Source organism: Somniosus microcephalus, chromosome 11 (assembly GCF_052327205.1).
Source record: "Somniosus microcephalus isolate GS21.2 chromosome 11, FLI_Smic_1.0, whole genome shotgun sequence".
In the NCBI taxonomy this organism is placed as follows: domain Eukaryota; kingdom Metazoa; phylum Chordata; class Chondrichthyes; order Squaliformes; family Somniosidae; genus Somniosus; species Somniosus microcephalus.
Window position 1 is genome coordinate 46,728,243 of NC_140997.1, and position 19,054 is coordinate 46,747,296.

Below are 19,054 nucleotides of genomic sequence, written 5' to 3' on the forward strand. Positions count from 1 at the left end.
TGATTTACTTGTACTTCTTGCAATTTAGTATACTGTATTCACTGCTCACTATGTGGTCTCCTCTACATTGGGGAGACCAAACGCAGATTGGGTGACCGCTTTGCGGAACATCTCTGTTCAGCCCATAAGGGGGACCCTGAGCTCCCGGTCGCCTGTCACTTTAAGTCACCGCTCCACTCCCACTCAGACCTCACCGTCCTCGGCCTCTTGCATTGTTCCATGGAAGCTCAGCGTAAGCTCGAGGAACAGCACCTCATCTTTCGATTAGGCACTCTACAGCCCTCTGGACTCAACATAGAGTTCAACAATTTCAGATCATAACCTCGGCCCCTATCACATATATTTTTTTATCCACACTTTTTGTTTGTGCCTTTTTTTCTTCCCTCCCACATGGCAGCTGTCCTTCATTCTGCCAGCGCAATTTACACTTCATCTAGAGCCATCCTTTGTTTCTTAACCTGTCCCATTACCATCTCCTCCTGCCTTGAATATCTCTTAATGTCTCTTTACTTCTCCTGCCTTCCACCCTATCACAGACCTTCCCTTTTGTTCTTTCATCCCCTCCCCATTTCCCAGCCCCTAAACTTGCTTTAAAATTTGTTCCATTTCCTGCTTTTTTCCAGTTCTGACAAAAGGTCTTCGACCTGAAACGTTAACTCTGTTTCTCTCTCCACGGATGCTGCCTGGCCTGCTGAATATTTCCAGCGTTTTCTGTTGTTTCAGATTTCCAGCATCCGCAGTATTTTGCTATTGGAAAAGCATGCCATTCTTTGCTTCCTCCAGTAGAGCCTCATTTACGTAATGCATGCAACGAGAGGAAATGGTTGACCTCAAGTATACCAAAAGCTTAGCACAATCCTACTTCAGAATTGTTGGCTTAAGCAAATTTCATAACTTAAACTTTTTTGGGGCTCTTCAAGGTGAGTGATGTTGGTGCTGAGCAATAGAACATTTCCTGTTTTTGGGCACATAGTGTACACATCAAGCACTCGCAGGCTGGGGTTGCACAGTGAGATGCAGAGTAAAACTTCCTCTACTCTTTTCATTTCCTACCTCAGCCTTCCTGTGGTGAGTGAGGTTGTTAAATTAAGAGCATTTGGGTTATGGGTACATGCCTATTGGAACTGTATTAAAAACTGCCCAAACTCGTTTAACATAGGACCCTTACAGGCAAACAGAGACTTTTATCCTTTATTAATCTGACCTGGATTTGAACTTGTCTGGGGTTAAAGGAGATTGTCTAATCTAGTTCAGCACCCAGTTTCCTAAAGGTGATGCTTTTAATATTAAAGGGATGTTACTGCAAGATGTTATATACATTTAATATGGTATATGATGGTTTAAATACTCAAATTCATAGATATATCTCTTGCAAGAGTGAATGAATGTGCTGGCATTACACAGAACAAGAGACTGCTTTGCAGTGTGCCTACTAGGTAGTAACTCTCTGCCGAGTATTTTCTGAAACAAAATACTCCGCAGACTGAATTTCAATAAACCGATGTGGTCAACAATCCCATCCACTCTGAGAATGAACATGTTGAAAGGGGATACTCTTTGTCAGTGATCCGTGCTCTCCAAGTGAAAGTCTTAACTGCATAAAAGACTGCAATGAGAAGCAACATGAATGTGCGTGGCTTTTAGATCCAACTTTCAAATGGACAGTGTATCTAGGAGAATGTACTTAATTTGTTACAATTTGGGCTCCCCCCAACCCTCCATACACCTTTTTTGTCATGTACAGGAAACTCTTTATTATCCGGCACCAACAGGACCGGCGTGGTGCCGGTTTATCAAAAAGTCCGGATTACAGAGAGGTATAGTTAAAAGGTACGAGAGCTCCGTACACAGCAACAAATCAGGGCTTCCCTGTCGCTTAGCAACATGTGCAGAAACTCCAGCCACAGACCAAGCGTCCCTGTTGCTTAGCAACAAGTGCACGAACCCCAGTTACACAGCCACAGATCCAGGAACTGCCACTAATATGAAGTAAAACTTACCTGAACCTACTCCTGAATTTTGCCGGTTAACCGAGATTTCCGGTTATTTAGGTGCCGGTTAAAAGAGAGTTTCTTGTAAATGGGTTGATGACCCTTTCCATAAGCAGACAGTCTCCTACAAGTTGAAATGTGCATCCTTATTCTTTGTTGCAGAGTTAGCTTAGTCCAGATTGAAACAGTGAACCCCATTTGCAGTAAGTTACTTACTGGTGAAATGCTGTTTGCCCAGTACATCCCCTGCTGATTCTGACGACTGAAAACGTTGTCATTAAAGCACTGAGTACAGGATGAACTACTGTCAAATTTATTTATCAACAAAATAATTTTGCCAGTATCCATTATGGAGCGTGCACAGCAAGAGAAATATATATATTTTGTTTAAAAAATAAAAAAAATTCTACATCTTTGGCATCTATCTCTCTACTATCCTGATTTTTCTCCCCACTTCTCAGATTTCCAGTTTGTAAAATCATGTTGCATTTTTAAAATGTGTCTTCAAAATCCAACCATTTTGTCGATTTGAGTTATTCCATTATCACCTTTTTCTAATTCTATTGACATTGTCTTCAGTTTGGTATTGTGTGTTGCTGCAGTTGGAATTGATGTTTGGCTGTCCATACGTTTCTGGCTTGCATGATCAGCTGAATAACTCAAACCACAAATAAAGCTGTTTCCAGTTACTGTTAAAAAGTAAATGTGTTGAAGCCCAGTATGCAGGAATACAGCTTCAACTATGATCTATAAATCATCTTTATTACCAACAAAGGAAATGTTGTTTTGGATGGATATGTAATGTGGAAATTATTTTGTAGGCAGTAGCTCTGTACAGTCTTTTTAAAATTATTCTGTTAAGCCAGAGTTACTGTAATCTCTCAACTTTTGGTTGAGGATCACAATCCAAGCAGTGACTTGCTCGTTGCTACCACCAGGATTTTGATAAAACATAACCCAACATTGTGCAGTAGGGCACAATGACTCCTTTCAAAAATGGGAAATTTTGAACAACTATACCAATCTTGTGTTCCTTCTCTGCCGCCGCCCCCCCCCCCCCCCCCCCCCAAAAAAGTTTCTCCTAGATCTCATGCTGACTTTGCATCCATGGTTGCTGCAGCCCTCCATAACCTCATCCAAATGGCCATTATTCAAGACTAGTTCGTCATGGTGAATGTTGGTAGGCTACTGCAATCTGGGGGGTACATCGCACCTGGTCTCTATTCTGCCTTCCCAGCAACTATCCGTTTTTAAAGCCGTGATCACTTGATGGATCAGGAAGGGGTACTCTGGCTGACTTATTGCATTACTTTAACAAGCCCAGGATGCCAAACCCATATGTAGCACTTCTGCCGCTGCCCTGTTTGAGATCAGCTAAACCAGCTCAGACCAGAACTTCCTGGTCTGTATGGGCCACATACTGTATCAGGTCATGCATTTGCCCACTGAGCCATTGGGAGGTCATTCAGTATTGACTTAAATCATTTTAACAAAATATACTAATGTGTCCATATGATGCATAACAAAGAACGTGTTTATAAATTATGGTAAAATGTTAAATCTGGCTGAATTGAGTTTAACAAGCAGAGGCTGAATTGCAAAATATATTCACCTGTTCAATTAAGTTTGCTTCCAGGGTTTGAAAGAAGTGTAATATTGATCTCTCTCTTCTATATTACCACTTTGAGGGTCACCCCTGGTTGGCTTCCTGGAGTGGACTGGTGAAGATGCCTCTTCCTGTAGATAGACTCAAATTCTGGTGCCACTTGGTGCTTGGACTGGAAACTTAATGGGGTGGGGGAATCGAGCCTTACAAGTTACATATTGGTGGCCAATGCTCAATGACACAGCACTATCATGATCATTACTGTGAAATATGCGACTGATTTTTTTTCCCCCTTTCTCTTTGCTCAGATAACTGAAGTTGCTCTTAAATATCACAACTGTAACAACAGCAAGACCATTCAACATGTACTACAGTACATGGAAGAGACCGAGCCGGCTGGCCGGGAAGATCAATCCTCAGATTCCTCTCCACGTGCAGTGGAACCTTTCTTCCAGACTAGGAAATCTTGTTGTAACACAGTAGTGCTTCCACAGTGGCATTCTATAGCCCAAACTCACAACATCTGTGAGTTGTGCATTAATCAGACTGTTGGAATTCGACCAAGCGTGGTCCACATTCCAGAGTGCAACTTCATGGAGATGGAGGCAGCGCTGGATTCATTCTACCTCAGAGAACAAACATTTTTCCACTTGCAATCAAACACTGTAGAATGTAGCAATTTCTTGAGCTATTACAGCCCTTTCAACTACTACACTGCTTGCTGCAGGACATTCAGCAGTTCATTAAAGTCTGAACAAATTAATGCTCTTACCCCTTCAGAACTGTTTTCCAACGTAGAGCACAAGAGTGGGGTGATTTCCCACAGTTCTTTTCCTCACATTGAGGACAGAGCGTCGGCTCTCGACCATAGTCAAATCCGCATTACAGGACTGAGCTGTAATACTAATAAAACTCTAAATTTTTACATGTTGGATTCAAACTTGCACTGGAGATTTGCCACTAGATTAGGAGCCAATGAATCTGCACAGGTGCAAGAATTTGCTACAATTGTTGATCTATGGCATGAAGTTCATTATGTCCTTGACCAAAAGCAGATCCTTGATAAATCTTCTATTGGTAGGTACCTATGAAAATGTATATTGAATGTAGCTGAAATTTTGGTGATCTATAATACTCTGTATGCTTTTATAGTGTTGATTTGAATCAATTTACAGACTCCAGTTCAAGTTCTTTTGCTGCTTCATTTAAGTTTAACTTTCATAAGTTTGGTCAAGAAAGATCAGCTTCGTGAAGCTGAAATGAATTTGAAGGGCAATTCAGTGTAATAGACATAATCCACCATTCAACTTCCGAAATCATGGGTTTAAATTTGTTTCGAAATTAACTTGTGTGCTGAATTTTCCTTGCAACTTTGAAAATATGTACATGCTTTATCTCTTCATCTAGATACAATTGAGCTACCCATCTGCCATGACCACTTCAGGATTATGTATTCAAATGTTTGTCCCTCTTATTCAATAACCTTGCTATTCAGGAAATCAACTACTTACTTTTATCCCTGGCTTCATGCTTCGTCCCCGAGTTAACCACCTACAAAGTTAAATGGGTGTTTTAAATTGTAGTAATGCAGATTTGCAGCACAGCTGATCCTGGATTGCAAGGATTTCTACAAGGGGACAATGACTCTGTTTAAGCCTGTATTTCTGTATCTACGAGAGAAAATAAGGCTCAATCCTGTATGATTGTTCTTGCCTTTCTCTTGCTCAATTGGAACCCATACCACAGCTCAGCCTCAGTTGAAATCTTTTCTAATTTCCAAAAAATATATTTCTTTTCCACCACTTGCACACTTGGATCACACTGCAGCTGATCCTCTTGGTGAGGATGTTCTTCTTTCGAGTCTAAATTATGATGCCAGTAATATCCTTGCACAGCATATCTTGCGCTTTTTCAACCGTCCAAATAAGCTATCTGGCTTGACTCATCTTCAAAGCCTACACTGATGTGAAAAAGACAAATTGATGAATCTCTTCAAAAATGATCAAGACCAAGTAAATTTAATTAATCGATTTGGCAGTTTGAATTTAACAATTATGTGTTTTGATCAAATCCCAAAAGATTTTGAATTGAATATCTTGTCTTGTGCTCCCCCTTTACCAACATCAGTCTCACACAGAACAACCAATTGTTGCAACAATTGTATCAAAGTAAGATGGGATATGATTACAATAACGGAGTTAAAAAGACCAAGCTAAATTTTAGACAAAAATGCTTAATTTTTGTCATCGATGTGTCTTCAATTTTCAATTGTCCATTGAGAAATTAAAAGTTTGTGATAAATAGGGATAATGTGTTGGAATATTTTAGGATCAGAGTTACTTCAGATTCACATCACTTTTTAAAAATTAAAGAAACATTCTCTCTGGGAACAAGATTGATACTGTCATTGGAGTCATAAAAATGTTGCATGTTAGGGATGAATGGGTCTGCAACTTCACATATAATCAAAGGTGAACTATTTGGACTTCTGGTTATTTCGTATTTGGATTTTGTGGGCCGCTACAAGCAAAAGGCCAATGTTTTAATGTTATTTCCCACTCGATTGCGACCTCTTTACGAAGTACACATGTGTGGACTCCAGGTGAAGATAGCATCTGGCTCAACTGCATTGTCCCCTGTGTTTGAATGGCCAACCAACACTTCGTGTCAAGACTCGCATAGGAATATTGAATATCTGTCTTTCGGATGAGACGTTAAACAGGTGGACATAAAAGATCCCATGGCACTATTCGAAGAAGAGTAGGAGAGAGCTCCCTGGTGTCGTGGCCAATATTTATCCCTCAACCAACATCACTAAAACAGAATTATCTGGTCATTATCACACTGCTGTTTGTGGGACTTTGCTGTGCGCACTTTGGCTGCCGAGTTTCCTACATTACAACAGTGACTACTCTTCAAAAAAAAATAACTTCATCGGCTGTAAAGCGCTTTGGGACGTCTTGAGATAGTGAAATAAGCTATATAAATGCAAGTCATTTTTAAAAATTTGGTCAAGTCGTTTGGGGAATTATGAGCATGTACCCATATACTACCACTCCATTTCATTGTGGTAGAATGTGCTACTCCACTAGGCCATCCTTAAGCAAAATCACCAGTGTTCTAAACTACTGCACATTATATTGTTGTATGATGATCAATTAAAATACCCAATAGAATGAAGAGCAATTTGTTTTATAACGTGTACCCCTTCATAATTAGATTAGGTTTTTTTTGTGTTTGCCAAAGCGTGGAATGTCCATGCTGGGCAGTGGAACTCTACCATTTTGGGCCACTAGTGTTTGCATTAAGTATACCCAAATGCAGACTAAATCTCCCTCTACTTTTGTTTCAATAATTAACCTTGTCCTTAAAAGAACACGCCCTATTGATTGTTCCCATTTTTACACACAACCCTTCTATTATGGACTTTCTCACATGAGATTCATTGTAATAAACTATAGATTGAGTGAGATTGTTAGTTTAGTGACAAATTGTGCAAGTGTTTGTGCTGTGGACTTTAAGTGAGACTACACAAGCTTTTTTTCACTCGAGTCCAGACTCTCTTCATCCCAGGTTCTGGGATGCTAACATTCTCTCTCTCTCTCTTTCTCTCTCTCTCTCTCTCTATTGTCCTGCCTTCTGAATTGTGAATTTTAAATTGAAGTCTATCAAAACTGAAAGTCATAGAACATAAGTTGTATTTAGTCTGCAACATGTACAGGTCAGAAATGTATTAAAATTTTACTTCAATGTAATTTTTCCTGTTGCAGAAAGCATTATAAAAAATTACAGTAGGACATACAGTCCATTAAATCGGCATCTTATTGCTGGAACCAAGTCTCAAGCTCAGGAAGAATATTTAATTGCCGAAGTAACGACCCAGACATTTGACCGCATAGTACTGGACCCTGAAAAGGTGAACCTCTAATTTCTGTTGCTGCTTATCTCAATTTTCATGTTTGGGTAACAGCCCATATGTTCTACTGAAAATGCCATAGTACATTCTGGTTACTGTGATGGTTAGTTTGAAAGATTATGTACTGTATTTCCAAAGGGTGATTCCCATTTCCATATAAAATACATAAGCTAGTTCTTGGGACGCCATGCCTGTGTAAACTAGGTGCTGCTCAGCAAAATTAATTCAGGTTTTATGCTGATTTTGTGTTTATACTGCTATTTTGCTCAGTATTCCAGGCTCACATCTAACATGAATGGAAATGGGGCCCAATATCACAGAGAGCCATTTCCTGAACAATTGTGAAAATTGGAGGAAACCTTACAGTTTGGCAAATAGTACAATAAAGTAGTTTTAAAAACTCATGACAAAACTACTTTCCTCCTCTGTTGAAGACGGTGATGCACAATGGTATATGGTTCTGCAGGCGCTGGCAGCCTTCTGCTTCCTTTCCTGAAATGCTGTTTTGCATGTATGAGCCTAGACACAGTGTGTTGGGAGAGGCAAGGGGTATATTTGACCATAGTAGTCAAGTTCGGAGTCCAGTCTTCACTCTGTCCAATGCCTACACTGCCACCGGAGAGCAATGGGAGCAGGAGCCCTGGCTACCTATTTGGATTTTTTCCCCCCCCCCGCCACCCTCCATCCAAGGATACTGAGACTAGCCTTCATGCCCATTTGGCTAGATTCAGGAACTTGGCGCACAAAATTCAGTTTTAGATCTTCCACTCTGTAGGCCATTATCAAACCATGTGATGCATTTACCAGCTAATCCATTGAGAGTTATATTTATTTCTTAAACCAGGTGAGTAATCAAACTGAAATCTGAGTCAGAGGATTCTATGATTTCCTCCCCTCCTCCTTTTAAAGGAGGAATAATTGCTGTGTAACAGTTCCATAGATGCTGGCAGATGATTTGTGTTCCCAAGCTATTCAACCATACCCGTCATCACATTTGAGCTTAATCTTGTTCTCGCCTGACTCTACACACCCAAACTTTCCAGAATTGGTCACATGTGGGAGCAGCAAACCCTGGCAGGTTTTTTTTTGTTCCCTAACACAAGGCTGCTGAAACCTGTTGCTGCACCCTAACTGATAGCTGACTTAACACGTACCAGGAATTGAACCTACTGATCTATTATTGTTGTGCATACAATCAAAGTTAAATCTGAATTGTTGCAAAATGATAGTTTTACAAACAAATATATTTGTGCAGCTACTACAACCTCTATTCCCCTTTGTTCATCCTTTTGTTCTTTAAAGTTTCTAGTAAAAGACAGCTGCAGAACAGGCTTCATGTGAAATTCCTCTTGAGTGATGCAAATGAGTAATGAGGGCTGTGGCAAGATTCCTCATTCAGTGGAGCAGGACTGCACAAGTCTGGCTCTGAGCAGTTGTTTTAAAGCATGAAGTGCAGGGACAAATAATAACTAAAAGGAGCAGATAAGTGTACCAATTGTGTTTTATTAAGTGTAGATTCATGTGGCAATTTTTTTGAGTATAGTCTGCTTTTTTGTAAACTGACGCTAAGAATGCTCCTCTAAAATTGACTAATATTTTAATTCAGATGTCATGTAGGCAGTACTTCTCTGGCTTTTTTATTTGTTGTTGGATTTGGGAAAACAAACAATATTTTGTTCAAATGTTCTGTACCTGCAGCAAGTCGATGTCGAATGGTTACTGTTTTAATCCGGTTCTCTTTTTAGAAGACATAACTATAGATCCCCTAAAGACCTGTTATCTTTGTAGATTATGATGACTGGAAGAGTGGTACGCCTTCTGAAGTTCCTATTTAATGGTGCATGAATCCACCAATTTTATTCACAGAATATTTCCCCTTTAAAGTGACATGTATTTAAAACTTTATTGCTTTGATGTTTGCTTCATTAGTGGTGATGGTTGTGGTTCCTGTCGGTCTGCATTTTGCATGCACAATCATTGTAGACATCAGTACAAAACAGTACAAGTCTTCTATGTCTGAGATTATTTTCTGTGGTATCCTTTCAGGAACTAATGCATTTTGCCATGATGGGTCACCCTGGAAAAATGTCTCCATCAAAAGCTGAACTTTTAAGTAGTCTCCTTTTTATCTCAATACTCCTTGTTTGAAACCTTGATGGTTCAGCCACTCTTTTTAAAATATCCTGTAACCTTCGTCTTTACAAGCTGAAGCACTGTTTGTAGTGATTGTGAAAAAGGGATTGGGGAGATAGATATTTTATTGAATGGAAATATTTTAAAACTGCATGTTTGAAAAGCATAAACTTGGTAATGTAATTTTGGAAAGGTTGGGGCCCATGGCTCTGTAGTTTTTTTTGGCCGATTGGTGTAACTAAAAGCCTTGTAAATTCCTTTCCAACCCCCTTAGATGATCGAAACTAGTCCAGGAGACCATGTAAATACCACCTGGTATGTTACCTATCTTTTATAAGATGTGATTTTCTTCCCAATGAGGAACTGGTCCAGTGCTCTCTGGAGGGCACGCAGAGAGTCTGCACTCACCACCTGAGCCAGTAACTTGTTCCACAGGTCTACTATCCTTTCTGAAATCTTCTAAAGTTACATTGTTTCTTTAAAAAGTGTTTGTTTTTACATTCTGATAAGACTCTGTAAATCAAAATATTACTGGAACACCAAAGTAAATTTGACAATTAACTTAAATCTGGCAGCCATACATCTTAAACAGTTAGGGGGAGAAATTCAGTAAGTTGCGCCACCCGTTAGCGCCTTAAGAGGGCGCTAAGTGGGTCGCAAGCCAACTGGCGCCCGGGCGCGGCACTGCCCACGCCTCCCGCTAAATTCCGTGGGACGTTAGTGGTGGCGCTAACCGTTAGCGCTGCGCCGCTGCCGATGACGTCATCAATGTGCGCAGCGCCCCGCTGACGCCCCGGCCGCGATATTTGGCAGTGCCCCCTGATTTACCATCGGACGCTATGTCCAACCGGTTATGGGGGGCCTACCTGCGGCCGGGGAGGCGCAAATTAAAGGCGAGGTGCGGGTGGCCATTTTTGTTGGCCGCCTGCCAGCACCTGCCTGCGCTCCCGTCCCCGGCCTCCTGAACCCCCGCGGAGTGCCGGCTGCGCTCCAAGAGCCCGGCACTTCTCCTCGGTGCTGGGCTCTTTTGCCTGCACTCCCGATCCTCGGGGGCCCAGCTGGGCCCCAGATTGCGCTGCACAAGGCCCCACCCCTTTAAGAAGGGGAGGAAGGCCTGCAATACCGCAGCGTGACGTGCCGCAGCGTGTGGTGCTGTGGCACGTTGCGCCACGATATTCACTCACAGTGCCCCAAGAGGGATGCGGGGCGCCTCCAGTAGCGCCGCGCTTCCCTTTGGAGCGCAACAACTCAATTTCCGGTGCGGGGACGCGAATGTTTCCGGGGCGCTACTTTTAGCGCGCTGGCGAGGCTGGCGCCCCAAACTGGGCTATACTCCATTTCTCCCCCTTAGTCTTTTTTCACAGAATAATTTTTAAAATCTTCTTTCTGAAGGTGTTGCTTCAACAGCAGCTGCTTTTTTTTATTCATTCATGGGATGTGGGCGTTGCTGGCAAGGCCAGCATTTATTGCCCATCCCTAATTGCCCTTGAGAAGGTGGTGGTGAGCTGCCTGCTTGAGCTGCTGCAGTCCGTGTGGTGAAGGTACTCCCACAGTGCTGTTAGGTAGAGAGTTCCAGGATTTTGACCCACTGACGATGAAGGAACGGCGATATATTTCCAAGTCAGGATGGTGTGGGACTTGAAGGGGAACTTGGAGGTGGCGGTGTTCCCATGTGCCTGCTGCCCTTGTCCTTCTAAGTGGTAGAGGTTGTGGGTTTTGGAGATGCTGTCAAAGAAGCCTTGGCGAGTTGCAGCAGTGCATCTTGTAGATGGTGCACACTGCAGACACGGTGCGCCGGTGATGGGGTACCAATCAAGCGGGCTGCTTTGTCCTGCTAACAGGTCATTAATACAAGTACCTGGATAAAAGTCACATTGTGACACAATAATTATCTCTCTATAAAAATTACATATAAAATCCAACAACATTCTATCGTATGTTCCTAAAAGTATTTGGGGCACAAAATGTTTGCTATTGGTAGCAAAATTATAAAAGAAAATGCAAGCAGCAGAAATCTTGTCTTCACCCGCCCCCCCCCCCCCCACCCCCTTCCCTCATGTTCCTTTATTTAATGCATAGTATGTCAAACAAGCATAGCTATATTTAGTGAAAAGGCTACATTCAACTGGGGGAAACAATAGCTCCTTCATCCCCCCCCCCCCCACACGGCCCAAACAAATAGCAATAGGTGCAAGACAAAATGGTCACTATTGTCTTGGCTTGTATTGACTTATTTGTACAACACTCTTCTGTTGCAGAATGTCTTGCTCTTCTACTACACTCAGTGGTGTGGATTTTGCACTGTTCTCAATCATGTGTTTATTCAGGTTGCCCGCCTCTTCCACGTCAATGATGCAATCATAATAGCCAGGTAAGAAATATTTGCATTTGTTTCAAAACAACTTTTTACATCTTCCCTTCCCCTGCTTTTTATTTTTTTCCTTCTCTCTCCCCCAAAAAACAAAACCACCTGAATTCCTGTACAACTACTCCAGCCTCATCACTGCTTTCAAAGTGTCCTATCGCATGATTCTAGTAAATCAAGATTAATGAAATATTTAAACCATTTGTGAGGCAAGTAATCCCAAACTTGGATCAAATCTTGCTTTATACAAGCTTATGTCACAAACTTGAAATTTCGTTTTTTTGTGATGTTCTGTTTCTTGGCAGGTTAGTGAGCTTCATGTTGAGATATTATGTACTGAGGATGAGAAAAGGCCATGAGACCCATTGTGCTTGCCCTGTTTTGCTGGATGGCTTCTATAATTTGGCCTTTAGTCGAGCAGCCAAAAGGCCATGTCTCATTTATGTCTAAAATTATATCTTAAAAGTGCCATTTTATTTCAAGAAGTTATGGTGAAATATTATTGGTGATAACTTTTTTTTATTGTAGTGGGGGCATGGGGGGGAAAGAGGTTAGAATTCTCTTCAAATATTGTCATTCTGTAAGGTCGGCTCTCGCTGGAGCCAGAAGGCTGTGGGTTTAAGTCCAACTTCAGAGATTGAGTACGCAAACTAGCCTGGCACTCCAGTGCAGTATTGAGGGAGTGCTGCATTCTCTGATATGCTGTCCTTCAAATGAGATGGTAAATGGAAACCTGTCTGCTCATTCGGGTAGACAGTAAAGATCCAATGGCACTGGGTGTTTTCCCAGTGCTCTGTTCAACATTCCTCCCTGCTCCAACTGATTAAATGGTCATTCAGCTCGTGCTGAGATCTTTCTGTGAACAGAACAGCTGCCACATTTGCCTATATAACGATCGCTGCACTGCAAAGTGGTTCATGGCACACGAAGTGCTTTGAGACATTGCTGAGAGATGTAATCAGGCACGTTATAAATGCAAACCGTTTTTCTTGTACCTTGTTTTAGGGGACTGTTACTGTATCTTTCCAGGTTCTGTACTACATTTCTAAACTGATGAGTGTCTGGTAATCCTGTCAAAATAGTCCCGTTCAAACTGATTTACTGCAATAAATGTTTGAACTTCAAAAACTTGCCTAAGTATTCAACTTCCCTTCCCCTTCCCAGAAGTACAGAAGTTGGCACTATATTTTGATTACTCAGCAAAACTCCACACATCAGTTAGCATAGCAACAATTCATTATTTTTAGAACAAACTGTACTAGGAACATTTATTCTGTGAAACCAGTACGGTGACAATGCATCTTTTTAAGGCTACATTATCATTTAACAATCTCTTTTTGTAAATTCAAAAGTGAATTAAATAATTTCTATGTACTATGGTTTATATAAAATCGGAATATCAGTAATTAGTGAAATAAAACTTAAACTAACTTGCCAAAAGTTTCCAAAATGTTTTCTTTTCAAATTGTAAAGAATCTTAAAAGCTTTAAAACACTCACTTTCAGCTATATCCATGCTATCAAGGGGTTATGCAAAAATAACTTCCGGTAAATTAGTAAAATGCATCATACTGTACAGTTTCAAATGTCTCCAGTCACTACAAATGAGTTCATCAAAGTTATTTAAATTCTTCAACTGACTTGAGCATTTGTATTTATATTCAGAAGAAAAATGGATCCTGATTTGTTTTGTGGTACAGTATTCTCTTTTCACAACATGATTTTGGTCACAGGATACAAAGCTCATTCACAAAGTTGCTTTGTGTTTTCAGAATCAATGTTGCCAAAAATGACCTTCCTTGGGAGTATATGGTTGACCGATTTCCAACTATTCTGTTTTTCCCCAGTAACAGGTAAGGCATGAATAAACTACATGTTTTTTGATTCGGGCTCATTACTTTTTTTTTTGTATAAATACTCCCAACTGTAAAAGCCTGACATTTTGAGATTCCTACACCAACCATTTTTATGGCTTGTCAACTCGTATCAAATTTTGAACCGTTAGAGCTGCTTTCATATTGCAAGACACTCCCTGCTAGTGTCGCCAGCTCTTGTGCAATCCTAAAATAAATGTGCAAGATCAGAAAGACCTTGGCTGTGCCTTGGAAACCAGAGGCCCAAACTACAGCACTTGACTCAATATAAATGCAGTTTATGTTTCAAAATGGGGCTCGGTGGTTAGGGGGATTGTGGGTACAATGGCTGTACCACTGCTCTGTGGGGGTGTTCATTTGTGCACTGTTGGTCTGCAACATGGTGCCATCAGTCTCCCTTTAAAAAAAAAAAAATTCAGTGACCCCAAGAAGTGTTGAACCAACATGGTTAAGGAAGGTGAGTTAATGCAGCCAGTTAAATTGGCGAGTTGCTTGACTGTTTTCTACTGCAACCAAGTTAATTGCATTTTATGCTGCTATTAATTCACACTATCCATCTCACTAATGCCTCAAAACCAATTTAGCCCTGTCTGATGATGCCTTCAGCATTAACCTTTTTTAAACTAGATTCCTTACCCACCATAAAAACTCAAAGCATGTCGCTTGTTTTTTTTTAACTGTTCTGTGTTTGAAGTATTTTACATTGGCTCTCAGTCTCCTTCGTATTTAAGTGGGACAAAGAAAGTAAGAGCTTGCATTTATACATCGCCTTTCACAACCTCAGGATATCCCAAAGCACTTCCCAGCCAATCAAGTACTTCTGATGCACAATTACTGTTGTACTGTGACATAGTAATTGTACTGTTCCAGCTGCACAGGAAAACCACTGGGGAGCTAAACTTATTTCTAAAGTACCAACAGTGGTACTCAGTATTATGTTGCATGATCTCGTCTCCCAGTTATGCATTTCAGAGATTAGGCAATACATTGGCTTTTTGACTATTCACTCAGCAAGTCTGCAGCACAGTAAACAGAATTAACAATTGGACAGAACACGCAAACTCAGCATGAGGTTTTTTCAGTCACTAAGTATGTCAGAGAAAGCATCTAGTGTTCAAACTGCACGCATCATGTGCTATGTATAACTTTGGCCATCTGTGTGTCACCCTGCACAGTCAGCATAGACAACATTTGGATGAAAATTGCTGATTTTTTTTTAAACCAAAAATTGCACTGCACACTTGAAACTATGTGGAATATTTCCAGCAAAAGGCTGTTTAAAAACTGAAAATACAGAAGCATGCTCACACTAATAACACCAGCCATAGGCTCTCACGCTTTCCTTTTCTCCCTTGCATTGAATCTGACTGAGGATGAGCGGGTTCCCAATGGCCCTTTAAAACTAGCCATTAAAGGATATGGAACAGCCCAGGTGATTCTTCCCTACAATTTTCTCTTTCCATGTTGGGAATTATCTGGGCTCCTACTAGCACTTCTTCACTGGTACAAGTAGTTAATTTTGTCAGAGGGTTGTGGGCACAAGCAAGTACCCTCCTCCTCATTGGCAAAGCATATTCGGGCTCCATCCTACTGTTTATTTGTAGCCTAAAGATGTGTTTCAGGAAATGTTTAATTTAAATAGAGCCTATTAAAGAAATGTTTCTCAAGTATATTGTACTTTGTGAATGGGGGTTCACCACCTTGTACAAGAGCACTCTGAGTTAACTCGTACTCCACTTTTCTCTCCCATGAGCCTGACCTCTGCTTGTCACCTTCCACTCTGAATAGGGAAGATGTATAGGAATCATGCCCTTCCACTCCAATGAGCGGAATCATTCTACTGCCTAGCACAGTCTATATACTATAGCAATTGTCCTATCTCTAATGGAGGATAAGACATACTAGATCTCTTTTCTTCTACATTGTTAGGCATGCTATTTTGATTGCAGCAGCGTAGGGGACACTAGGTTAAGTAATGTACTCAGCCCAATACACAGCCAATAATGTCTTTCCTGAGGATTATCATCCATCCATAATTTATAAAATAATGTACTTTTTTCCATAGGACCGTTCAGAATTTAGAAAATAAGAGTAAATGGGGTAGAGGAGCAAAAGGATCTGGGGTGCACATTCACAAATCATTTAAAAGTAGTAACACAAGTTAACAAGGCCATAAAAAATGCAAGCAAAGCACTGGGGTTCATTTCTAGAATTGGAAAGCAGGAAAGTTGTGTTATACTTGTATAGAACCTTCGTTAGACCACACTTAAGAGTACAGTGTACAGTTCTGGTCTCCATATTACAAAAAGGATATAGAGGCACTGGAGAAGATGAAAAAAAGATTTACAAGGACAATGCCAGAACTGAGAGGTTACAACTGTCAGGAAAGACTGAACAGGCTGGGGCTCTTTTTTCAGGATGACCTAATAGAGGTCTTATAGGATAGATGTAGAGGAGATACTTCCACTTGTGGGTGAGACCAAAGCTAGGGGCCATAAGTCACTAATAAATCCAATAAGGAATTCAGGAAAATCTTCTTTACCCAGAGGGTGATTAGAATGTGGAACTTGCTACCACATGGAATAGTTGAGGTGAATAGCATAGATGATTTAAGGAAACGCTAGATAATTACATGAGGGAGAAAGGGATAGAAGGATATGCAGATGGGGTTGCATGAAGTAGGATGGGAAGAGGCTCGTGTGGAGCATAAACACAGGTATAGACCATTTGGGCTGAATGGTCTGTTTGTGTATAAATATCTCTTTTTCTCTCTCCCAATGGAAAATGTGGAAACTCTTACAAAAGTTAAAAATGATCACCAGGAAGTATACACGAACACAAATTAGGTATTGCTATTGGAGAAAGTTAATGCAAAATAAATTTGCAGTCTTATGCCCATTTTTAAGTTAGTTTTCCATGAACCCTATTTTTAGTAGGGCGTTAATTTAGTGTGCTTTTTGGTAACTGCATTAATTACTTGCATAGAGTTTCTGTGATAAACATGTTTTTAGAGAAAATCTGAAGTCATTTCAGAGTTGGTTAACACCCAAGAGTCCAGATTAAAAAAAAATCAATTTGGCAAATGGTCAAAATGAATTTTGCATTCAAAATTAGCATCAGGATTACTCACTAGCTTTTGGTGGTGGCAACAGTACTCTATCCATCCAGCCCTCTGTTTTGTACTTGCATCGTAGCGTCCAGCAACAGCCAAGATAGATGGAGCAGCACATTTACTGAGGGCCACAGATGAGGATGGAGTTAGGCTGCATTATCATTACCACTGAATTAATCCAAATTGGGTCTCTGCACAAAAAAAGTTTACATTCTAGGCTTGACTCCTCTTCAGGCCCATTTGTATTTGCAGTTTATTCAGTGCAGAAGTTCTAGTGTCCTGGTCAACATTCTTCTCCTTCAGACACCAACATTCTGTTTTCAAAGACTGCAAATGAATAATGGGCCCATGGGTGAGATACCAGAGTGGGTAGCTGCCACCTAGTTGACATTCCCAGGAGAGGAGTGGAGAAAGTGTGATTTGAGAAATAGTTTGCACTTTTGAGTTATACTCAATTCAAGCTTGTGTTTTGGGCACATTATTAAAGATTTGTATGAAGAAATTTGAATCAGAATATTTGTAATTATATTTACTCTCGACGTGATTTGTGCAACTAACCTAACAGTAGCAAATTTGATTCCCCTACCTATAGAAACAGGGAAGGAAAAGTGTGACAAATGTCCTGGTTACAATTTGTGGCATGTAGCATTGGCTTGCAGTACTGCTATGGATTCACTGTTCAATGCATGCTTTGGTGCTGGTGAATGTGTGACTGAATGGGAAGAAAATTAAAGTAAGCATGTGTGCTCTGAAGCCAGAGCTGGGACAAGGCTCTCTCCTTCCCCATTAGTTTCCTTTTCAAATGTCCCTTCCCTGTAAGTGGAAAAATGATGCAGGTTTGCCTCTCTTTCCCCACATTCTCATCATGGCATTTGTACAAGTTATGGAAATGAGCTGAACCTGAAAATACAGCCAGGTTCAGCAAACTGCAAATTGAGTGCATGTAAACCATGCACTTCCTGACTTGCCCTGGGACAATACAAATCAGCTCCAAGCTTTGCAACCCTGTGCAAGATGATCCTTGCTCTCAGTATGGAGTTGATGCACATCTGAACCTCACCCCCAGTATCATTGATATGAAAATAGTGGAATGGCCATCTTTATTTTTTTTAAATTCAAAGTAAGGTTACAAGTAAACAATGTTGCTTTAACATCATTGTAAAACGTTCAACTCTACATGATAGTTCATGTTTTAACAGAGATTAAACCTACTGATCTTTTTTTAAATTGGCCTCCAAATTTGGAGAACAGTGATACTAGAAACTGGAGGAAAGTAGGAGGAATTGAAAATGGTAATGTGAGCAGTCTTGATTACCACTTAAATGGCTCTTTTTTTAAGCATCAACGTTATGACTGACTTAAATGAGGAAGTAGCTCTGAAATTGCTTGCTTTACTGTTTGACATGGTTGACTAATTACCTAGAAGCACGGTTTTCTTTTGTAATTTATGAGAATAAAGTACTTCAATCTTACAATTGTCCAACTCGATCCCAAATCAGCTGGTTCAGCCTCTCTTGAAACTTACTGGAGTAACAGACATAAGGAAGAGTTTGTCCTTTGTTATAACCCTCTCCTCCTGGCTCAATTCGCTCAGCAAACCACACAGACTAGAGGTCCCAGATTGGATTCCAAGCTGAGCTTGGCTTTAAAGGTGGTAAAATTAGCCTCTGGGCCTTTAACAAAGAAGAAAAATCAACCAAGGTTTCTGATCTGTATCCAGTGACCTGTGATGAAAAGTATGTCTGACTATGTCTAAGTGTTTCGTGTGGGTGGATTGGGGCTCAGATGTGATTTCTTAACTTCGTTGAGTAGCCTGCCAATACGTATCGCCAAAGCTCATGCATAAACAATGCCCATTTGTTAAGGTACCAGAGGGTTGCTGCTGCCTGTGGAACGGTGTTGTCACAAGTCGTAATGCACTTTCAGGGAGGTAAAAATTAGTAGAATTGTCTTGGCAATAGTCATAATCAATTAAACTTGAGTGTTTTGAGAGAGTAGTTTTGTGAATTTCAAAGATTAAGAATTCTTTAATCTATCCAACTTGGAAACTTTAATTGG

The 19,054-nt window shown here is 40.6% G+C and overlaps 1 protein-coding gene across 2 annotated transcripts in view; it reads left to right on the plus strand.

Annotated features, from left to right (window-relative positions):
- Positions 1–19,054, plus strand: part of txndc11 (thioredoxin domain containing 11) — a 117,571-nt gene that overhangs the window by 97,451 nt on the left and 1,066 nt on the right. For both annotated transcript variants that reach the window (XM_086000611.1, XM_086000612.1), the window contains 4 exons: positions 3,906–4,674; positions 7,368–7,513; positions 11,905–12,017; positions 13,783–13,863. In XM_086000611.1, coding sequence (XP_085856737.1) covers positions 3,906–4,674; positions 7,368–7,513; positions 11,905–12,017; positions 13,783–13,863 — 1,109 coding nt within the window. The remainder of the gene's footprint in view (positions 1–3,905; positions 4,675–7,367; positions 7,514–11,904; positions 12,018–13,782; positions 13,864–19,054) is intronic.